At 49.3% G+C, this 15,945-nt stretch overlaps 2 protein-coding genes across 3 annotated transcripts in view; one reads left to right on the plus strand and one right to left on the minus strand.

The window, feature by feature from the left end:
• ANLN (anillin, actin binding protein) overlaps positions 1-15,945 on the minus strand; it is a 495,425-nt gene that overhangs the window by 41,581 nt on the left and 437,899 nt on the right. The gene's annotated exons all lie outside the window — the stretch shown is intronic.
• Positions 1-15,945, plus strand: part of MATCAP2 (microtubule associated tyrosine carboxypeptidase 2) — a 32,907-nt gene that overhangs the window by 5,132 nt on the left and 11,830 nt on the right. For both annotated transcript variants that reach the window (XM_083407086.1, XM_083407087.1), the window contains one exon: positions 11,268-11,953. In XM_083407086.1, the coding sequence (XP_083263212.1) occupies positions 11,268-11,953 (686 nt within the window). The remainder of the gene's footprint in view (positions 1-11,267; positions 11,954-15,945) is intronic.

Genomic DNA, 15,945 nt, shown 5'->3' on the forward strand with positions numbered 1-15,945 from the left:
TTGTGGAAAGAAATAGATTCAATTATGTAGTTCAGGCAAGCCATTCAAATAGAATGTGTATTAAAATCAGTGTAACCTTGCTGACTTTTACATAATTTAGTTTGAACACAGTATTCAAGCTTCCTTGACAGGCTACATACACGCTATTCAAAACGACCTTGACAGATTAGAGAACTGGGCCAAAACAAACAAGATGAATTTTAACAGGGAGAAATGTAAAGTACTGCACTTGGGCAAAAAAAATGAGAGGCACAAATACAAGATGGGTGACACCTGGCTTGAGAGCAGTACATGTGAAAAGGATCTAGGAGTCTTGGTTGACCACAAACTTGACATGAGCCAACAGTGTGACGCGGCAGCTAAAAAAGCCAATGCAATTCTGGGCTGCATCAATAGGAGTATAGCATCTAGATCAAGGGAAGTAATAGTGCCACTGTATTCTGCTCTGGTCAGACCTCACCTGGAGTACTGTGTCCAGTTCTGGGCACCACAGTAAAACCCGTATTTTGAGACTGAATACAGTTCTTCAATATATCTATCTACGTAGTGCCTTCAAGCTGGGAAATGTTTCCCTATTACATGGGGTGTCCTGAACATGCCACCATAGCTGTCAACTTTCCCCTTTTCTTGTGAGGAATTCTATTCGGAATAAGGGAATTTCCCTTTAAAAAGGGAAATGTTGACAGCTATGCATGCCACAAATATCTCTGCACAGCCATGTGAGAGAGAGATGGGGGATAAGAGGGAAAGCAAAGCAAAATTGTTCTCCCCGCTTTATTGGAACAGTCATAAAACTGTCACCTTATTTGCCTCTTGGTTCTACACAGAAAGAATGCTACATGCTAAACATTTCCTCTCAGTGGGGACGAGAGAAGGACTTCCTCTTCCGCCCTTTCTGGCACAAGTGTCATTTGGCAGTTCCTGCTTCTCCAAAGCTATTGTGCAGAAGTAATTTCCCCTCTTGTGTTTCCTGGATAAAATAAACAGTTGAGCAAATTGTGGCTATTCTTGAAACTTCAAAAAATAGAGCTGGCATCTCCCTCCTCCTGCTCAAAAATGGAAAAGACATTGCTTAACAGTGTGGTTGTGCACAAGAGAAGCCCACAGCTCCCAAACTGGATCCAGGTAGTGGACTTTGGAAACAACTGGCCCACTCCAGTCCTAAGATTAATGGATGAAAACTCCTGACTTGCTTGTCTCTTAACCACAGGAAGAGCCCAGCTCCACAGGGAAATTCCATGCTTACATGCCACAGAATCCAGCCCTAGCTCAGCACTACAGTGGTACCTCGAGTTAAGTACTTAATTCGTTCTGGAGGTCTGTTCTTAACCTGAAGCACCACTTTAGCTAATGGGGCCTCCTGCTGCCACCGCGCCTCCAGAGCACGATTTCTGTTCTCATTCTGAAGCAAAGTTCTTAACCCGAGGTAATATTTCTGGGTTAGTGGAGTCTGTAACCTGAAGCGTATGTAACCTGAGGTACCACTGTAAACTGTTATCCTTATTCGCAATTGTCAGGGGTTCAGGAGCAGAGTCACAGGAGAGGGAAGAAACGGAGAGCGAGGGGGAGGAGTCGGAAGGAAATGTCAGCGGCGACAGTAGTCCGAGGTCTCTGAGTCTCTCCAGTGACTCGGAGGATTCACAGAAAGGGGCCCCCATGGTCAGGGCAAGGGGGACACCTCGGGAAGAAGGGGCCAGAGGGGACTCAGAGAGTAACAGCTGGAAATCCGGACCAGCTTCCCCCCAGAGTGTAGTAGGGGGGAGGAGTCCAAGGCATCGGGATCAGGGAGCGCGCAGGCAGAGGGAGAGCGTGAAGCAGGAGGGGCCACACCCTCGTCAGGGAGCGAGGAAACGGTCATCAGGAAAGTTAAACGCGCGCGCGCGCCAAGTTCAAATGTACAGGAGGGCGGCAAGGTGGGCAGCCCGGGTAAGGAGCCAGGTCCTAAAGCACGCCGAAGAGAGGGGGAGGAGTCAGAGGGGTCCAGCTCTGCGTCAGAAGAGTCCAGGAGGGAAGAGACCCCGGGGGGTAGTAAGACCCAGAGGAAGAGAGAGAGAAGGAGGAGGTGGAGTAAGATTAGAGTTTTAAGCTGGTGCACAGGGGGCGGAGATCCAGATAGAGCTTCGCCGGTCTAAAGCTCAGACGTAGAGCTGGGACGCTGAGATTTGTAAATGGAGACTATTCTTCAATAAAGACTTTGATACTGTACTACCGGCTAGCGTTGGTCCTTGGTGAGCTGGGACCCGGAGCCAGCTCTGACAGTAAGCTCTATCTCAATTTTTAAAGTTTTGGCACCAAGAACCTCGCCACGTGAGTTGACGCAGCGAGGGCAGAGGAGGGGTGCTTCAAGAGCTCACAGAACTCAGGCAAGATGACGACGGAAGAGCAGATATCCGCCCTGCAAGAAGCTGTGACACGACTCAGCACGGAGGTAATTGCATCCAGAAAAAGAGAGGAGGAAATGAGTAGCGCCTACCGGGATCTCCAAGTAAGATTGGACATGATTTCCAAACAGGGGCCACCTGGATCCAAAGCAGAGGGCATTGGATTGGGAAAGAGGGGAGGCAGCCTTGTATCCCATTTTGACGGGAGTTTACAGCAGTACCCCAACTTTAGAGCAGACCTGTTGTTTGCGCTGGATCTGCTTGACAAAGACTTTAGAGATGAAAGAGAGAAAGTGGGGTTTATCCTATCCCATTTGCATGGGGAAGCCAAAACGTGGCTGAGAAATTTATGGAGGGACAATGATCCGGCGCTCCAAGACGCGAAGGCTTTCATTAAAGCTATGGACTCGTGTTTTTTATCAAAGATAGACGTTGATATTGCCAGGAGAGACATACACGGACTTAAGCAAGGCAAAGCCAGCGTGCGTCAGTACCATACGCGTTTCTTCGGACTGGTTCATGCACTGGGCTGGGACAAAGCTTCTGCGCCAGTGAGAGATCTCTTTTGGGAGGGCTTGAATACAGAAGTAAAAGCCGAGATTGGAAGGGGGGAGAGGCCAAGGAGCACCCAGGAAGTGGTCCAGAGAGCTCTGGAGATAGGGGTGCATCTGGAGGAACGTCCTTGCAACAGAGAAGAAGGACGTTGGGGAAGGGCACCAGCCAGAGCACCTCCCTTCTATCCCAAAGAAGCAGCGCGTGTGCAGTCCACGCCCTCGCAAGGAGGGGGAGAGGAACCGATGGAGCTCGGAGGTGCCAGGGCTCAGTCAGCTACCAGAGCCCTGACGCCGGGAGCAGTCAAGACGAAGCCTCCTAGAGGGAACAGGAAGTGCTACATCTGCGACAGTGCTCAACACATGGCGAAAGAGTGTCCCCAGAGGCTCCACAAGCACACTGCAGCATCGGCAACAGTGACAGAAGCAACGCAGCAGGGAAACGACAGAGTCTGGCTGGAGGAAGAGGTACTGGGGTCCAGCCAGACAAATCAATGAAACAATCCCCAGAGATTTTGCAGCCCACAGATCCCCTCCCACCCAAACCAGTGGTGCAGCTTACAGCGTCTCTCCAACTGCCCAACGGAAGCACTCTGGAAGTGCCGATCACCATTGATTCCGGCAGCAACGCCGACTTTATAGGACTGGATTTTATTCAGCAGCACGATATACCACTGCTGCCAGCCACACTGCCCCTGAAGGTTGTCACAGTGGATGGCAGAGACTTGCTAGGGGGGCAGGTGGTGCAACAAACGCAACCAATGGTGATGCGGATTGGAAATCACCAAGAGGTCATCAGCTTCAACGTCACCAAACTGTCAGGCACGCCGGTAGTCTTGGGCATGAGTTGGCTGCACAGGCACAGTCCAGCATTGGCGTGGTACCAGCGCCAATTGACCTTCGGTTCCTCCTATTGCGCGGAACATTGCATTCTTCGTAGCCAAGAAGAAGGAGGGGAAGACACGCAGCTACAATTGAGCACGCTGCAAGCAGTGCCACGCAAGTACGCAGCGTTTTTGGAGGTTTTCTGCGAGAAGGAAGCAGACAAGCTGCCTCCCCACAGGCCCTATGACTGCCAGATTGACCTCCTGCCAGGGGCGACGCTGCCAGCCGGGAAACTGTATTCCATGTCTGAAGACGAGCTGCAGGAGCTCAAGGAGTTCATAGACCTCAACTTAAAGCGCGGTTTCATCCGGGAGTCGAAAGCAGCGGGGGGCAGTCCTGTATTCTTTGTGAAGAAAAAGGACACGCCCCAAAAAAGACTTGTAGTGGATTTCAGGCTCTTAAATTCAAAGACCAAGCCCACAGCCTTTCCAATGCCCAAAATAGATGACCTGCTGGCAACGGTGAGGAAAGGACGCGTTTTTACAAAGTTGGATCTGAGAGGGGCGTACAACCTGATTCGCATACGGGAGGGGGACGAGTGGAAGACTGCCATGTTCACGCCCCTGGGCACATATGAATATAGAGTTATGCCCTTCGGTTTACAAAATGGCGCCCACTGTTTTCAAGCGTTCATGCATCACGTCCTGGCGGGTCTTCTCTACAAGAAATGCGTCTGCTTCTTGGACGACATCCTCATATTCTCAGAATCTGAGGAGACCCACGAGGGGGACGTCAAGGAGGTTCTGCAGCGACTGCAGGAGCATCGGCTATACGCAAAGCTGGAGAAGTGCCAGTTCGACAGGAAGGAGGTGGATTTCCTGGGCTACAAGCTGTCGGACAAGGGGCTCGCCATGGACAGCGCCAAGGTTCGCGCGGTGTTGGATTGGAAGAGCCCGCGCAATCGGAAGGAGGTCCAGAGGTTTGTGGGGTTTGCCAACTTTTACCGCAAGTTCATCAAGGGGTTCGCGATGCAGACAGCGGCCATTACCGACACGCTCAGCTCCAAGAAGAAGAAGTTCATCTGGACGGAGCAAGCGGAGCAGTCCTTCCAGAACCTCAAGCGTCTCTTCTCGTCCGAAGGGCAGCTACTGCATGTGAATCCCAGCAAACCGCTGAGGGTGGAGACGGACGCCTCAGACAGAGCCGTGGGCGCCGTACTGTTGCAGGAGGACCCGCATGGGGACTGGAGACCGTGTGCCTTCTACTCTAGGAAGCTCAGCAAGTCAGAGCAGAACTACACCATCTGGGACAGGGAGTTGCTGGCCATTCATGCAGCATTCAAGGCGTGGCGGCACTTCCTCATCGGGGCCAAACACACAGTGCAGGTTCGCACGGATCATAAGAACTTGGAGTACTGGCGCACGGCAAGGTTCCTGAACCAGCGGCACATCAGATGGGCGGAGTTCTTTGCGGATTTCGACTTCAGGATAGAATACATCCCAGGCGACAACAACATCATGGCAGATGCACTGTCCAGAAAGCCGCAATACCTCGAAGAAGCGGCGCCAGCAGCGGCCAAGCACATTTTCGCCCAAAAAGCGTGGGCGTGCGCTTCCGCAACCGTGGACCTGGAGGCGGTCCGTCGAGCACTGCAGGAGGACTCCTTCGCTCTAGCCAAGATGGAGGAGGTGCGCAAGGGCACGGTGAAAAACGACGAGTTCCAAATACGGGACGGATTGCTCGTCCGCAGAGGAGCACTCTATGTACCGGGGGATGAGCTCCGTGCGAAAGTACTGCAGCAGTTGCACGACGCGCCAACCGCCGGGCACTTCGGCAAGGAGAAGACGGCGGAACTCGTTGCCAGAGATTTCTGGTGGCCCAAGATGAGGGGGGAAGTCGCGGAGTACGTCTCGAGGTGTGACACCTGCCAAAGGGCCAAGTCAGTGCACAAACCTCCGGCAGGACTGCTCGAACCGCTGCAGACCCCGAGCGAACCGTGGGAGAGGGTGGCACTGGACTTTGTCACGGATTTACCCAGCTCGAGGGGTAAAACGGCAGTGCTAGTGGTGGTGGACATGTTCACTAAAATGGCCCACTTCATTCCGTGCGCGAAGGTGGCCACAGCAGAACAGACCGCCAAACTGTTCATAGACCACGTCTTCAGGGTGCACGGACTGCCACGGTCTATCTTGTCCGACAGGGGGCGCCAGTTCATTTCGAGCTTCTGGCAGAAGCTGATGGGTTTCCTGAACGTCAAGATCAACCTAGCGTCGGCGAGACACCCGCAGACCAACGGACAAGCGGAGCGCGTCAACGCCATCATGCAGCAGTACCTGAGATGCTATGCAAATCAACAGCCGACGACATGGGTGGACTACCTGCCACTCGCTGAGTTCGCTTACAACAACACGAAGCACGTGTCCACAGGGGTGACGCCGTTCTTCGCCAACAACGGGAGGCATCCCAGAACCTTCCCGGGATTAGAGAAACTAGGGGAGGGGGAGCCACAGGCAGCGGAAGTCTTGGCGGCGGAATTGCAGGAAGTCCACGATCAGCTTAGGAGGCAGTTAGAGCTTGCAAAGCACGCATACAAACTGCAGGCTGACAAGCACAGGAGGGTTGGTGAAGACATACAGGTGGGAGACTGGGTGTGGTTAGCGGCACACGCAGTGCCGACCAGATCCTTAGCTAAGAAGAAACTCGGACATAAGCAACTAGGACCTTACCGAGTTGAAGCACAGATCAATCCGGTGGCCTTCCGGTTGACACTTCCGGAAGGATCCAGAATGCACCCAGTATTCCATAGGTCGGTGCTCACGCCCTACAAAGCACCTCACCGATTTCAGGCGCAGGGCACGGCACCAGACCCGTATAGGGAGGCCCCCCCAAGGAGGGAGTCGCCAAGAAGAGAACCCATCAACCAGGTCACAGAGATTTTGGACTCGAGATGGGGGGAGGAGGGAGTAGAATATTTTCTCGCAAGGGAAGGTACCCCGGCCAGCGCCAACAGTTGGGTGCCGGACTATGCCCTGGACGAGCCTCTCCTCAAAGAGGAGTTTCATGCCTTGTTCCCACACAGGCCCATGCCAGCCGAGTATTTCGACGACTGGCTTTTCACACCCACGCTTTCTACCAGCACGTTCCAGGGATTCACATCGGACGAAGAACCAGCATTAGAAACACGTTCACCGGAGGGCTCGCCCTCGGGGTTTGCCTCAGACCGCTCGTTTTGGTGGGACAATCGAGGAGAGGAGAGGTGGCTGAGGGGCCCTTGGCAGGGAACGGACCCAGAGGGGAACGAGGGTGAGAGGGACATGGACGTGATGGGGGAGGACGTTGGGTTCGAGCATGGCGGCACGGAGATGGAAGCAGAGGAGAACGAGGTCGGCGAAGACATGGAGGACGAGCCGGATTTCTCTAACTGGATGCACGCCACGGGGGACGAACTGTATCCACCATTCACCCCCACAACGACGGAGCACCCAGCACCCCCGCCGGAGGAAGGGGAGGGGGGAAGGGGGGGCTTCGAGGGGGGGATGGATGTCAGGGGTTCAGGAGCAGAGTCACAGGAGAGGGAAGAAACGGAGAGCGAGGGGGAGGAGTCGGAAGGAAATGTCAGCGGCGACAGTAGTCCGAGGTCTCTGAGTCTCTCCAGTGACTCGGAGGATTCACAGAAAGGGGCCCCCATGGTCAGGGCAAGGGGGACACCTCGGGAAGAAGGGGCCAGAGGGGACTCAGAGAGTAACAGCTGGAAATCCGGACCAGCTTCCCCCCCAGAGTGTAGTAGGGGGGAGGAGTCCAAGGCATCGGGATCAGGGAGCGCGCAGGCAGAGGGAGAGCGTGAAGCAGGAGGGGCCACACCCTCGTCAGGGAGCGAGGAAACGGTCATCAGGAAAGTTAAACGCGCGCGCGCGCCAAGTTCAAATGTACAGGAGGGCGGCAAGGTGGGCAGCCCGGGTAAGGAGCCAGGTCCTAAAGCACGCCGAAGAGAGGGGGAGGAGTCAGAGGGGTCCAGCTCTGCGTCAGAAGAGTCCAGGAGGGAAGAGACCCCGGGGGGTAGTAAGACCCAGAGGAAGAGAGAGAGAAGGAGGAGGTGGAGTAAGATTAGAGTTTTAAGCTGGTGCACAGGGGGCGGAGATCCAGATAGAGCTTCGCCGGTCTAAAGCTCAGACGTAGAGCTGGGACGCTGAGATTTGTAAATGGAGACTATTCTTCAATAAAGACTTTGATACTGTACTACCGGCTAGCGTTGGTCCTTGGTGAGCTGGGACCCGGAGCCAGCTCTGACAGCAATACTTCAGCTCCACATTGAAAATAATAATTAAACACATGAATACATTTATCCATCTGCTTGCCCATTACTAGATTGCTCCAGATATTGGTACCACTTTAGCTAATGGGGCCTCCTGCTGCTGCCATGCCACCGGAGCACGATTTCTGTTCTCATCCTGAAGCAAATTACTTAACCTGAGGTACTATTTCTGGGTTAGAGGAGTCTGTAACCTGAAGCGTATGTAACCCAAGGTACCACTGTATATCCAAAGAAGGGAGGAAGAGTTCAAAAAGACTGAGAAATGCTTCTTTAGATTAGGCCCACATTTAGATATAGAAGAGGTCCAGTGAAATTGGCTATTTTGCTCTCAGTGAACGAAATTATGGAATGCATTGCCCAAAAGCAAAACCCTCACAGAATGGGATAATGAAATTTCTGGTAGTAGATTCTGTTTTCCCAGCAAACACAAAACACTGTGAAAGCTTTCATTCCTGTGACTTCAGTGTAATCACTTTACCCCCATAAATTCTTGCATTAAAATGCTGTCAAAGCTGCCAGCACAAAGAGTGTAAGATCAGCATACCATGCAATGCATAATATATAAAATAATGCATTGTATGCAATGCATAATATATAAAATACCTCAGAAGAGTTGGGAGGAGCAATATTTTACATTTGTGTTTCCTGTAAACACTGCAAAGGTGGAGTAAGAAGTGCTAAATTCAATCATGTGCAAGATGACGTGTGATGCTAGTTTGGCTTGAAGGGTAATTTGAGAAACATTCCCTTTTATGCTTAGCAAAGCACCACAGGGCATAACAGTTCAAGTCTGATTTGGTCATTTTAGTCAGCGTCAGCCCAAAAGTGCTTACCCAGAGTGTTTTGCTTTGGCATGTACCAGAGAACTTGACAAACTGCCATTCTAGCAATCATCAGCAAAAATCTCCTGACAACAATGCAGTCAGAATACCCTTTGGGGATCTAATAGCACAATCCTGTGCACACTTACCTGAAAACAAGAATGTCCAACGGACTTACTTCTGAGTAAACATGCGTAGGATTGCACTGTAAGAGCCACTTCTCAACTTCCGCTGGGGAAGATCTTGCTTGAATGGAACTCTAAGCCATAGTTTAATGTGATGAGAACAAGCCACAGCTCACATCATCTCCCCTCATCCATCACAGCTGAGAGAAGGTGTTTCAAAGTGTCTGTTTCCATTTGCCATTAACCAGTTTAGCATTTCACCCAAGCCCTAAAACATGGTTAATATTGACTGTTTTTCTAAAACAAGCCAGCTTCATAACCCACATTCAAAGTTGTCTTGTTTAATAGTTAACAGTAGCCAGACTTTGTCAGGTCAGATGACTCAATGAACGGTGCTTAAACCGAAATAAAAGCTTCCGAAATCCTTCTGGTGCCTGTCCCAGAGTCAAAGAGAGGGAGACTAGGAGACAGAGCTTCATGGTGGCTCACCAACGTCACACTAAACTATGGTTATGCATGCTGTCCGAACTTTCCCACTGAGTCCTGCTATTCAAGGAACACCATGAGACATAAAGTAAGTAGAAAGATATGTTCAAATGGAAATATATGCTACACAGCCGTTTTAAACTATAATGGAAGGAAGTAACTCTGATGGGGAAAGAATGATGGCTCAAAATATAATTTAAATGAGGCCTACATTGGCTTTCTCCACAATCCTACAGCATGCAGAACATGCCTACTCAACTTTAAAGCCCCTCTCCCTAATGGTAGGTATGTGATTAAAGTGTACTTTGCACATGCTAAAGAGCACTCTTGCCTCTCTCAATCCTCCTCAGTTTTATCCTTGTTTCTCTTGCTGTTGAAATTTAGAATGTGTCATGTCCTTGGGGCTAGAATCTACTCTGCTTAGCACTGTGCAGTGATGGGACTGCATAAATGATTCTTAACAATGGTTTCACAAATACCTTCCCCTCCCACAACAAACCAGTTTAGCATTATGAAGACAAGCTGCAGTGAATCTGAAATGTGTGGTCCCCTCTCCTCTCGTGTGGCTGCAAGGACTGCAAGGCACTCTTGCTTCTTTTTAGATCAACTGCAGCTTTCCATGCCGCTCAAACCCAGACAAACTATGCTAGCTCTTAACCATGTTTAGTGGAAACTTCAAACCGGTTCATAAAGCTGGCTTGTTTCATTAACCATAGATAAGATTAATGAAAGCAGAAGCAAGCTGTCTCCTTAATGCATGGTTTCAATGTGGCATGTTTAAACAAACCATAAAAAGGTAAAGGTAAAGGACTCCTGACCATTAAGTCCAGTCGTGAACGACTCTGGGGTTGCAGCGCTCATCTCGCTTTACTGGCCGAGGGAGCCAACATTTGCCCGCAGACAGTTTTTCCGGGTCATGGGCCCAGCATGACTAAGCCACTTCTGGCAAAACCAGAGCAGCACACGGAAATGCCATTTACCTTCCCGCCGGAGCGGTACCTATTTATCTACTTTGATGTGTTTTTTAACTGATAGGTTGGCAGGAGCTGGGACCGAGCAATGGGAGTTCATCCCGTCGCAGGGATTCGAACCACCGACCTTCGGATCAGCAAGCCCGAGGCTCAGTGGTTTGGACCACAGTGCCACCCGTGTCCCTTAAAACAAACCATAGTTAAGATTAACCACAGTTTGTTGGCAAGGTGACACAACATGCTGTGGTTCAGCAAAAACAGAAGAAAAATCTCCCAAAATCCTTGTAGCCAATCAAGGGGGGGGGGGAGAACACAAGTCCCCCTCAAATAATTCTTGGTACTATAGTTTACCACTTGCAGGGGTACAGTTCCTGCCAACCCTTAACAAACTGCAGTGCCCAAAATTATTTCAAAGAATCATAGAGTTGGAAGAGACCACAAGGGCCATCGAGTCCAACCCCCTGCCAAGCAGGAACCACCATCAGAGCACTCCTGACATATGGTTGTCAAGCCTCTGCTTAAAGACCTCCAAAGAAGGAGACTCCACCACACTCCTTGGCACTCCTTGGCAATTCACCACAGGTGAATTCAGGCTTTTGTTTGTATTTAATGTATTCTTAATGATTGTGCATTGAGGTGCCACAGTCCAAGCTCTTGGAGATATGCTTGTATCAGTAAGTTATATATATAAAGGTTGCCTTTGTGTGTTTCTATGCCTGCATGTTCTTAGTTGCACAGAATTTGAAAACGTCATGTTGGATTGGATTGATTTTCTTTCTTCTTAATTTACTGCAGAAAAGCTTCACTGGCCAGAGCAAGAGCTCTCAAAAAAGACAGTCTTGAGTCCGGACGAGTACAATTTCTTTCCTAAGAATGACAGCAGCAGCATTCGGCGCCTGTCCCAGTCAGGAATCCTCAAGGACACATTCACCACAGGGACCAGCAGCTACAACGTCCTTCTGCAGAGCAAAGAGGAAAAAAAGCACCTTCTCCAAAAGCACCCCTTGGCCCACCACAAGAGGCACCGGAAGCCGGCCAAGCCCCCGAATGCTCCGCGGGGCAGCGAGCGCCAGAAGATTAAGGCCCCGCCGCCTTTGCCCAGGAGCGGGTGGTGCGGCCTCAGCCGGCAGCCCTCCCTCTTCATCACTAGCCCTATACCCAGCGGCATCAAGTTGGCACGCAGTATTTCCGTAACAGGGAGCAGCTTTGGCTTGCCCAAGACCAAGGCGAAAAGGCATTCCTTCTCCAGCCTCGCCAAGCCAAAGCCGCTGCAGAGATCCAAGAGCTATTTAAAAGAGGGAGACGCCGCTGGGCGGAAGTTCTGTATCCTCACTGCCATCAAGCCTTCCAACGTGGAGAAGGAGAAGATGAAGTTCTTCAAGTCGGACTTCAGCTACAACCCGCAGTTTGAATATGCAAGCTCTGCGTTGTCCAGCGTGATAGCAAAGCACAGCCAGGCGTCCAGCACGTTTCTCAAGCAGGTAATGGTGCACAGCTCCCAGTGCTTCTTCGCTTTTCCCTTGGGTTTAGGTCTCCTGCAACTTGCTTTGCACTCTTAAAGTCTCTCTGCCTTTTGCCCTCCACCACCAACTAAAGATGGGACGCGGGTGGCGCTGTGGGTTAAACCACAGAGCCTAGGACTTGCCGATCAGAAGGTTGGCGGTTCGAATCCCCGCGACGTGGTGAGCTCCTGTTGCTCGGTCCCTGCTCCTGCCCACCTAGCAGTTCGAAAGCACAAAGTGCAAGTAGATAAATAGGTACCGCTCCGGCGGGAAGGTAAACGGTGTTTCCGTGCGCTGCTCTGGTTCGCAAGAAGCGGCTTAGTCATGCCGGCCACATGACCCGGAAGCTGTACGCTGGCTCCCTCGGCCAATAAAGCGAGATGAGCGCCGCAACCCCAGAGTCGGTCACGACTGGACCTAATGGTCAGGGGTCCCTTTACCTTTATCACCTAAAGAATATTACCACCTTCCAGTTTCCATCATCCCTACCCACTGGCCATGCTGGCTGGAGCTGAGGGGAGTTGGAGTGCTAAGCTGCTCTATGCCATGAGCCAAAAGGCAAGAAGAAAGTGACTCGTTCTTCAAATGTTGAGTTGGCTTTCAGGAAACAGTCCCCTGCGGTTGTCTTTCCTCCCAAACGAGGAAAGGGAGCAAATCCAGGTTTTGGCCTCTTTTACCTCCCAGGCCGAGAGGGCAATGGTTGATTCCTATATTTCATCTTATTTTATTTATTCATGTTATTGGTTAGAGGGGAGAAAAAGAGGAAAAAAACAGGCAGTTTCATAACAGTTTTTTTTAGTAATAATAATAATAATAATAATGTGATGATGCAAGAAATCAGAGAAGGAAATTGTATGTTGATGACTGACTGCCTGCAGTCACAGTTAGTGGGTTAGCATGTATTGATTTTGTTGTTGTTTAATTAACTTTGGAGAGTTTTACATAATGCATTTTGTTGATTTAGGCAGCACAGAGTCTTCTTTGCCCTTGACTTTGACTGAAATGTGGCAGGGACTGGTTAGTAAATAAGGTTGGGTCTGTGCAGATCAGTTATTGTGTAGCCACACGTTTCAGAAAATAAGCCCTGTTTCCCCCTCATTTCCATTGTGATGCATCCCCTCAAAGACATCCACATCTCCTTAGAAGCAACTGGGCTTAGGATTGCAGCCTTCACGCAAGAGCCTTGTTCCTGCAAAGGTGGGCTTCCTCATTTCAGTGGCGGGGATAGCGCCACAGAGACACAGGTTTCAAGCTGCCTTCTGCACTGAGGTGGGTGAGGAAGACCTTGCAAGATGTCTTCTCCTAAGGGCTGGAGAACCAGTGTCCCTCCAGAATGGTTAAGCGTGTGGGACTGGGACCTGGGAGACCAAGGTTCGAATCTCACTGAGTCACCTTGGACCAGTCATGGTCCCTCATCCTAACCAACCTCAATAGGTAATTGTGGGAATTAAATGAGGAAGGGGAGAACCATGTACACCACCTCGAGGTCCTTGAAGGATATATATATATTTTTATAATAATATTAATTAGGTGTTTAATGGTTACAGAAAGAAAAAGGGTAAAAAAGAAAAGAAAAAACAGTAAAAAAGTTTAACAAACAATACATCAAAAATAGAAAGAAAAAACAGTACAACCAAACAACAAGAAAAAACAAAAACATTTAAAAACATATCCAAATTTCATATCTTTATCTTTCATTTGCTTGTTTCCTCGACTTCCTCACGCCTCCCTTTTTTGTATTCAAGTTCAAATTAGCTGGTTCAGCAAATCCTTTCCCTCTTTCTCAATTTTTATCCTATAATTTATCCTAACACAGTTTAACTTTAAATTTTCCACCTTAACCCATTAACAATCAATTTTTATATAATTCTTAATAACGAGGTCCTTGAAGGATAAAAGGGTGGGATGTAAATGCAATGAAGAAATGAAATGTTGCTGGACTCCAGTTCCCATCATCCCTGACCATTGGCCATGCCAGGTGGGGTAGATGGGAGTTGGAGTCCAACAACATCTGCAGGGCCACAGACTCCCCACTCCTATTCTAAGTGCACATCTGGCTTCCCATAGCCCACCGGTACCAAAGGCTCTAGGTGCATAGAGTTAAGGCTGATATTGATGTCTCATCATCTACAGACATCAAGTTAAAACGATGGATGTTTTCATCTTCACATGTGGAAAAAAGTTAGGATTGACTGAATGGGTGGTTCACATGTAAAGGGAAGCCATGGTTTAGTGTTGGGAGGAGAAATCTCAGCAATTCCAAGAGAAACGTCGTGTATGAACAGTGCCTTTCTCATCCCATGCAGCTGAGAGGAGGACATCTCCCAAATTTGCTTCCAGTTTTCAGCTTGGTGTTAAATGGGGCGAAGGGGGAGAGGCAGGGCACGAATCTGCTGCTTTGTTGGAGACCTGTTGAGGCTCATCTGAGTAACATTAATCCATGGTTTAGCTTTGCATTCAAAAAACCATGTTAAGTTGGCAAATGGATGATAGACAGCAATAAATAAACGATCCAGCTAAGCTGATTTTGCAGGGGCAAACACATGTTCCCACTGACCAATTTCCTTTCCTATCCCCCCTTCAACAAGTCTTCCATAGCCTGGATTCCTCAGTCAGCTTAAGTGCTCAGCAAGCCAAAGTTAAATCATGCAAACCTTTCCTAAAAGTTTTGCTTTAGGAATATTGGCTTCGCTGCTTCCTTGTTTGTTTTCAACAGAATACAGTGGATGATGGTATTTCTTTTCCTTTCTACTTCTTGCATGCTGCATAAAGGAAGCCCAGTTCTTATGAAAATCTCAGTTTCACCACAGAGAGGGATTTTCCAGATGACTGAAAACAGAGTTGGTTGCTGATTAATTCTTCCAGTGTGTTAAGGCTGCAATCCTATATGCATTTCCCTTCAAGTAAATCCCATTGAGCCCAAAGGGATTTACTTTTGATTAAACATAGGTAGGATCGCTCTGCAATTCAGTATTTTAGCAAGAAGGAAAAGAGCCCACCCATTGAAGATATTGGTTTCGGCAGATGTTTGCATAACCCGATGCTGTTCCCTCAGTGGTTTACTGGTTCAAATTCACATTGGCTCTAAGAGTTTTGCTTATGCCAAACTAAACCTAAGTGTGGCTTACAACAGAGCAAGGAGAGGTCTTTTTTAACAACAGGTGGTCTGTGGGCGTGAGGGGATTATATCTTCCCTTTTTCCATCAGCCCTCCTTGTCTCCCTGCTTGACAATGCAAGGAAGAAAAGGATTGTGCTGGAAGATGAAATATTAAAGGGCACCGTCTATTTAAACGAAGCAATTCATTTTTCTCCCCAACAGAAACTGGATCTGTGTAATGAGCGATGGGTGTTCCAAATGCCTGTCAAAGTTCTAGGACTTTGCTAGGGAAACTGGAGAACCATCACTCTGAATTATTTAGGTGACACATTGCAAAGTACATTGCCCTCCTGCGTCACAACAGAGCACAAACTTTCCTGTAAGTCTCTAGTAGATCACAGACATACGTGTCAGAATCTGAAAAGGGATGGGAAACTCACGAAATGGAAATCAAAATAGTAGAATCATAGAATCATAGAGCTGGAAGAGACCACCAGGGCCATCGAGTCCAACCCCCTGCCAAGCAGGAAACACCATCAGAGCACTCCTGACATATGGTTGTCAAGCCTCTGCTTAAAGACCTCCAAAGAAGGAGACTCCACCACACTCCTTGGCAGCAAATTCCACTGCCGAACAGCTCTTACTGTCAGGAAGTTCTTCCTAATGTTTAGGTGGAATCTTCTTTCTTGTAGTTTGGATCCATTGCTCCGTGTCCGCGTCTTTGGAGCAGCAGAAAACAACCTTTCTCCCTCCTCTATGTGACATCCTTTTATATATTTGAACATGGCTATCATATCACCCCTTAACCTCCTCTTCTCCAGGCTAAACATGCCCAGCTCCCTTAGCCGTTCCTCATAAGGCATCGTTTCCAGG

The sequence above is a fragment of the Podarcis tiliguerta genome (genome assembly GCF_965153285.1).
Source record: "Podarcis tiliguerta genome assembly, chromosome: 12".
NCBI classification, from domain to species: Eukaryota; Metazoa; Chordata; class Lepidosauria; order Squamata; family Lacertidae; genus Podarcis; species Podarcis tiliguerta.